The sequence below is a fragment of the Hibiscus syriacus genome, unplaced genomic scaffold, assembly GCF_006381635.1.
Source record: "Hibiscus syriacus cultivar Baekdansim isolate YM2019G1 unplaced genomic scaffold, ASM638163v2 tig00110393_pilon, whole genome shotgun sequence".
NCBI lineage: Eukaryota > Viridiplantae > Streptophyta > Magnoliopsida > Malvales > Malvaceae > Hibiscus > Hibiscus syriacus.
Window position 1 is genome coordinate 877218 of NW_024062721.1, and position 7768 is coordinate 884985.

General features: G+C 37.4%; 1 protein-coding gene across 1 annotated transcript; it reads right to left on the bottom strand.

Annotated features, from left to right (window-relative positions):
- Positions 1 to 3349: 3349 nt before the first annotated feature.
- On the bottom strand, positions 3350 to 7768 carry LOC120123416 (importin subunit alpha-4-like). The gene is made up of 10 exons (XM_039142318.1): positions 7427 to 7768; positions 6697 to 6793; positions 6508 to 6599; positions 6269 to 6400; positions 5763 to 5948; positions 5472 to 5635; positions 5154 to 5232; positions 4741 to 4869; positions 4313 to 4440; positions 3350 to 3888 (listed from the first exon to the last, which is right to left on the bottom strand). Exons 1-10 carry the CDS (start codon positions 7646 to 7648, stop codon positions 3507 to 3509), a joined length of 1611 nt encoding a protein of 536 aa, XP_038998249.1. The 5' UTR covers positions 7649 to 7768; the 3' UTR covers positions 3350 to 3506.

Below are 7768 nucleotides of genomic sequence, written 5' to 3' on the forward strand. Positions count from 1 at the left end.
TTCCTTTCTTCAGTCTAATTGCATAACCTTGTTCCAAAAGTATCTTCCTGTGATCCTCCGACGGCTTCGCTTCCTTTCTTCAGTCTAATTGCATAACCTTGTTTCAGCTAATAACATATGATGTTCATTTAGATCATGCAATGCATGCATATATATATCCATGCTAGCTAGAATTAAGACATTTACCTCAACTCTGAATTTATGCAACAGAGTCGAAGAATCAACCAGGGACAACAAATTTATAAGCGCTCCTCTTGATAGAAGAAATAAATCCCTAACTTTACAAGTCAAGCATCGAAGGTTCGGTAATTTTGGACACCCCCAGCTCTTCAAATCGAATTAAAAAACGTCCAACGTTACTCAAACCATAAAATCAAATCGAAACAGAAGATATCAATGAGCTAAATAAAGTAACTTAACACTTATGTTGGCCTTGAACTGCAACGACAGATTCACCAGTTGAGAAACACAGACCGATAGGCAGCTGGGGAAGGCTTGACAAAAGTTGAAGTCACCTTTAATGGAGTCCCATGGTGCCCCGCAAGGTATATCATAAGATACATCACGAAACTTGGGAACATATTTCAGAACTATACGCAATCCAATAGATTCATCTCCACTATATTCAAAAGAAACCAAATTTGATGCATGAACTTCAATGCTCTTGATCGCATTGCAGAAAGATATATGCAAGTGTTTCAGCCTCAGCGACAAGCCGCAAATATTCAGATTCGTTAGCCGTTCCGACGGGGAGTGCGAGACGTGCAACGGTTCGAGAAGGGACAACCAGAAAGGAAAGTCTCCAGAAGACCACTCACTTCGACATATTTGAAACAGAGACTAGTAAGGAACTTAATGTCGGATGAACCGCAGAATCGATCTGCAAACATGTAATGTCCATTGTCGTTCCAGTGAATCAATCTGCATGGTGCGAAATCAAGTTCAAGCCTTTTAACCCTCTTCATTAATGCAATCTTGATCCATCGGTCGATGTTATGACTATATGGTTGAGTGAAATCAAAAGAAACTCTCAACTCATCTATAGTTGGGGCTTCATGTGAGTACAGAACGTAACCCATTCTACATACTCACCCCTCTCTTTTCGCAACCCTTTGAGATTCGGCTGAAACGTCCGTGAAGCTTCGAACTTTAGACTACAAGTGATAAACTTCCATAAACCTCGCCATACTCGTGAAACAACGCCGGTTCTCGCCGCTTCCTTTGGGGATAGAGAACATAAAATACGGACAAGCAGTTCTTCAGGCAATTCACGTATCTGATCCATCGAATTCTCATTCTCATCACGTTCCTGAAAAAATAAACTGATTCTTCAAAATACAAGGCATGAAGACACTTTTGAGAAAGAGAAATAACATAAAACATGACTTCTATCGAACTAAACAATGTATGCATTTCAGAGAATTCACGTTTATTGAACTTTCTGCAACAACAATGATGAAGGGGAAATAAAGAAATAAACTTTATTATGTTTCACAGATGACGGACAAATCAATCGAATCATGTGATAAAAAGCACGAAAAAAGTTATGTTTTTTGAATATCATGTCACCTTCTTTGGTATGCGTTCAATGTTTGACAGCTCCATGTTAATCTCGAGATAAAAGTTTAAGCCTCGAGAGGAAAGGTGTTGACTCATTAATTAGGATTTATGATTTGATATTGCTGAAGTTGTAGGGAAGTTGAAGTATAACAGAAGTTATTCACTTATTAGGGTTTAGAATTTAGTATTTACTTGGGAAAAGTTGATTGAAATTAAACTTGGTATTCGATATTAATTAGGTTTAAAATTATTATAACATAAAAAGTTTAAAAGTCTTGAGAGAATCATTGATATATTATAATCTGGGCATGTTATTTTATATGATCAATATTTGATGTATTGTCTATCAGTTTACACACTATCATTGAATGAATATGATGATATATCAATATAAAGTTTTTTAAAAACAAATTTTTTAATATGCCATCTTTTGATTTAGAATTATATATGAGTTTAATATATTTAAAGTCGACTTAACCAATAACCAGTTGATCTAGTGAGATGAGACACTAGGTCCCTTAAGCAAGGTTAGAGGTTCGAATCTTGATGTTTACGAATAGAGGAAACAAAGGTTAGGGGTTCGAATCCTGATGTTTGTGAATAGAGCAAACTGGGTTAGGAGGGTTGTCCTCGCCTCCACAATACCCGATCTGGATTAGTCGGTTAATAGATTGAATACCAGTGATTAATTAAAAAAAAGTCTTACTTACGATTTATGTTATAAATTTTTGTCCAAATTTATCTGCTTGTAAAAAGTACCGGAATAAGCGATGCAAGCAGAGAAAAATTCCACGCCTTGAGGTACAGAGAGGGATATAGTTGCTAGGCTTTGCTCTTGGAATAAACTCCAATGCCTCGGGTATGCAATTAAACCCCTAGCAAAAGCGTCTTCCAAAACCAGCACTCGAGTCTTCTCACCGCGCACACAGTTGGAAGCAAAAGTTCGACGCCACTGGGTACCAAACAAGGCGAGAGTTTGAGCCCCCATCACATGAATAGTCAACACCCTTAAAAATACAGCAAAGAGCATAACAAGATTGGAAAGATTACAGTGTCACCAAAAACCTGAAGCTTCCATACCATCTAAACATGAACAACATTGTATCAAAACCCAGTAGCACTCATCAGAAGCAAAATAAGATCCATCACCCTAAATTTCCAAGGGCACCAGACGTTTCTCACACCCTATGCTCACAATCATTTTTAATATCAATTTCGAGCAACCTAAGATGCCATATCAATATAAGCAAGACAAAACTCAAAACTTGAAGACAAAGCAAACTCCTTTTTGAATTGAAAGAAGTTCCGTGGCAGACAAAACCAATCTTATGTTTAGAGAGGAAGAACAAGTTGCATATCCTAGTAAATGGTAACAGTTTCAAAAATATCACCTAAAAGCAATCAAACAATTTCATCGAAAGAGACAAGTTCAAGTCTTCCGATGCTCAATTAACAAACATGAGGTGAATAGCTTCCATGAAGCAAAGACAAACAAGGAAACAAACATAAAATACGAAAACAAAAGCTGAATAGGCATCAATACATTTCATCACATTGCACCATAAGATGGTAACAGTTTTTGTACTACTACCACTGGCCTGGCCAGCACCTCTCTGTTTTACAACAGGACATGCCCCCCACATCAATGCCTATGCTATAGTAGTGCAAGAAATCCATTAATACTAATTTCAGACTTTATAACTATCACATGCAATATTTCCGATGGAATGTAGGAAGAAATATAGAAATACAAATAAAATTCAAAACCCTTTCAAGCTTCAGTTATTCGCCCCACTCCCGAAAAAGAAAAAGATCATGTGTCTATGCACCAGAACAAAAACCCGACTTTGGCAGCAATGAAAATGCAAACACAAGTCTAGAAATTTCACCGTGAGGAAAGTAGTAAGACGTACAAAACTATAGCCAATTTTCCAAAACTAAACACTTCAACCGAATTTGAAGCCCCCAGGTGGAACGCTGGCCTGATTAGCTCCAAAATTAAAGCCTTGCTGGTTTTCACCCCCACCATCTTGGAGATGCTGTTCATCCTCTTCTTCTTCAGCCCAATATCTCTCCAAGATCTTCACAGCCTTCTCATAAATCTCATGGTTGTCATGAGTTTGAAGGTTCTCAATTTTATCCAACCCGTCACATTCATCAATCATTTGTGCAAATAGATTGATTCCATCATTCATTCCCATTTCCTTATCAGCCTCACCAACCTTCAGGATGTTCTCCAGCCCTTCAAGGCACACAGTCACTATCCGTGGATCTGGACAAATTAAGAGATCACAGAGGGGCTTAATGCAACCTTGGTTCACCAAGAATCTGCAAAATAACAAATCATATAACTCTAATTGTACCACATGAATATGATTAACTGAAATGGTTAAGAACAATTATTATGCAATGCATGCCCCAAAAAATTAGCTATTGTATTTTCATCATATTTATGACAAAAGCAATTGGAGGCAATAGAAAATAAAAACATCGGCTGCACTTATAATTGTTAACCAGCTTAATTTAGTTGAGTATGCCAAAAGCTCAGGACCCATCAGTATCCAAGTATACATGTATGCGTCATGGTTCTAACTTCTAATCTTGCATCTGGAAAAAATATCAGCATATATTCTCCAGTGAATCTATGGTGAAGGTTTGCATGTGTTCATGTGTCTTTTGCAAACATGCATGGATGTATGGTCCAATAAAGGAAAAAAACTGAAATGTAAACAAAAAAAGGAACAGAAGATACTTAATCTGCTCATGAGATCCTCCAGAGGTTGCATTTGAAATGGCCCATGCAGCCTCCTTCTTAATATCAAACTCGGCATGCTGGAGAAGGTGTACGAGAGGAAGAATAATATTTGCCTCTATAACTGCCTGTGCCACAGGAAATCAAACAAATAATCAACAACAGAGTGAGTGCCTTTAATTTGATATACACTGCATGAGAACTAGTATTAATTGAAGCCACAGCTTAAGTAAGCAAAGCAATGCTTCAATTACTATGAACTAAAGTTTGCAACATGGCATCGACACCTTTGAAATCATCACTAAACATAAAAGCCACTTTGGCACTTCTAGGGCAACCAACCAAGAAGATTAAATACTTATACCTTTTGGTTGCTGCATACATTGAGGCAACAGAATCTTCGAAGAAGGGGCAGAGAGAAACTATACCTGTATTTGAGCTCTATTCCCAGCTGTTATATTAGAGATTGTCCAACAAGCTTCTTTCTTGATGCTTTTTTTGTGATTTTGTACGAGAAGTTGATAGAGATGAGTGAGCACCTTGTTGTCAATCACAAACTGAAAAATACACCCGGAGTTATTTTGCAGCTTTCAAAGGAAACAGAAAAAAGTTCACAACAATAGTTTATCTTTTTGTAATCAACAACAATAGAACTTTGAAATACTACCATTTAAAAGAATTAGTTTGTTTACTATATCCTTACAGTTAGATTATGCTTCATGAACAAACCAAATGAAGCAAATAAATTTAGTCCGGTAAATAACAGAAAAGAAGATAAACCAGCAAGAAAAACGCTACTGATGTGAAGACCTCTGTGAACATGCATAAATGTACTTCATACCTGAGTCTGATTATCATCACCAGTGACAATGTTTCCCACAGTCCGAAGAGCAGGTATAAGACCAGTGGGTGATGGATGACTAGCATAAATGAATTTTAGTCAGCACCAGTAGTCAAAATATTGCAACAAGTATATAGCAAAAAAATCAACATGAATAAATGACAGAAAGTATATAGACATTAAAACCTTGTGACAAGAAAAAATAATACGCTGTAGCCAAGGAGAAGGTGCACGATATCTATGCAAAAAATTTCCCGAGAGAAAAAAATCTAAGGGTAATTGGCTTTCAAGTATTTTGTAGAGAGTTTATGAGCTCACCCTAGAAGTTCCACCAGTCGTGGGCAGACCCCAGCTTCAATCACAGACTGAATTTTGTCATTAGGGCCATCTGAAAGATAAGACAGAGCCCAGCAAGCATCTGTCAGAACTTCTTCATCATTCAAGTGGATAAGTTCGCGTAGAATTGGTAAAGCAGGCTTCACCTGAAAAGAAATCAAGGTTGTTATCAAGAACTCCACAACCAAATTATAAAAATTCAATAATAAGCTAACTATGACTGCGAACACTTCTCTTATACAAAATTCAAGAGGAGCCTCCCAAAGTCTCTACCTGCTCAAATGGCGTTGGTGGCTTTCCACGGCAGAAATTAGACAATGTCCATGTAGCATTCCTCAGCATTGATAATTTTGATCTTTCATTTAACTGAGCTAACAACGGCATAAGTGCACCATTGCCAAGAACTAGATCTCTACAACTTGGTGAATCACCTGCGACATTACCTAAAGCCCATACAGCCTAAACAGAAAATAGGGTGAGGATAGTAATTAGAGGCAATGTACACAAATAAAATTATGATCGACAAAGAAAAGACAAAAAGAGCAGACAAGTAAATATAGTACATGGAAATTAAGTCCATCATAAACTACTCTAAGTTGGAGCAAACAAAGCAACATGGGACAGGATATAAAATATATGAAGTGACAGATAAAGTACATCTACAAAATGTTGAACTAAAAACGGTAATGACCAGAGATTCATCGAAAGTAAGAGAATTTTTTTCATTCTTCAGTTACAAGTACAGGAGATGCAGATGAATTATTAAAACAAAAACTGACCTGCTCTCTAACATCATCACTAGCAGAACTAAGCAGCTGCACAAACATTGGGACAGCACCATGTTCAATAACAACCCGTGTGTGCTCAGATGTGCCAGAGGCAACATTGGTCAAAGCCCAGGCAGCCTCAAACTAAAATCAAATGGAAGTTAGTCTCAATGGTAATAATTAGTGTCAGTGATAATAACATTTCTTAAACAAATTGTTTCAATTTAAACAAAAGAAACAAAACGGTGTACTTGTAATTGAGGCAAATCCTGCCTTCCGAGAAACTCTACAAACCGAGGAACAACTCCAGCTTTAATTACTTCATCAATTGGAGGGCTGCGCTCTACAAGTAAGCAGATGAAAGTTAATAATGTAAATGAGCATATTCCTTGACAAAGAAACCGCTTTAGGTGTAGGAATTAGGAAGACAGAAGTAGGACCTATTGACAACAGCTTCCTAAACTGTGTTGTGGCTTCCAACTGGGTGGCAGGATCATCGGACCAAACCCCTTGTACCATCAAAGGAATACTTTCCAACTGTTAGAAATCATCAGGAATACCATGTTCAGGATCCAAATAAAAAAAAAACCTAAAATTCAGAAGGATCAGAACCACATCAAAAATCAAAATCCCTCCCAACACTTTCTGAAAATTTCATCAGGATTGAAGTTTGGGTATCCTAACTTCAAAAACAGTATATGAATGACTTTTCACCTTTTCCATCCCCTGCATGACGAAAGAGGTGAGATCAAAAATGCTAAAGCCCTTCCTTAACTACATCCATTTTATCAGAAATAAAACCAAACAGCCAATTATTGGTAGAAAACAATCCTACACATGCTTCATTGAAAAGCTACAAGCTAGATCATAGAATATGAGAATACTGCCATCCTAAATCCTAAATCCATAACCTCAAACCTCTTCTTTCCCCGCACTTTAAGTATGCATAAAAATCAATAACCCAAATCTCCATGAATCTATTCATTTCTTTCTGATCTTAATAGAAACAAAAAAAATTCCAATTGAATAATAACAGCAATAATATCTTGACAAAAGTGCCACTGCAACAGACTCAGTTGAATCAAGATCTCAACTTTCACCATCAATCAAAAACTCAAAAAGAAAAATCAGAACGAAATATTTAAAACCCATAACTAATAAAAAAAGTACCCTTTTTTCAATAGCGGCAGCATTTTGGGTGGTATCGAGCAAGGGAGGCCGAGACTGAAGCAAAATGCCTTCTCTCCTCTTTTTAAGGAGATTGTCTTCGCGCTTGTTCTTCCGGATCTCAACCAAATTGTCCTCTCTCCTCCTCCTGGCCTCCTCCGCATCGACCCCCGTTTTGTAACTCTTCTTCCTCACCTCAGTTCGGGTACCTGGTCGAAGCGACATTCTCTTCTTTTGAATGGTTCCCTTGTATAATCTCTGTTTGTAGAAATGACACTGTAAAAGAAATGAAAGCTTGGGATCGTCGAAGGCCGGTAGTGGTGGAGCCGTGGAGGGTAGAGACTA

What these genes read in the sequence shown, in the direction of transcription:
- LOC120123416 (XM_039142318.1), bottom strand. Translation starts at nt 7,648, where the DNA reads ATGTCGCTTCGACCAGGTACCCGAACTGAGGTGAGGAAGAAGAGTTAC. An exon ending in CGACTGGTGGAACTTCTAGG is followed by an intron (nt 5,233 to 5,471) that starts GTGAGCTCATAA and finishes CATTTATGCTAG; the next exon opens with TCATCCATCACCCACTGGTC. An exon ending in GGAATAGAGCTCAAATACAG is followed by an intron (nt 4,441 to 4,740) that starts GTATAGTTTCTC and finishes CCTGTGGCACAG; the next exon opens with GCAGTTATAGAGGCAAATAT.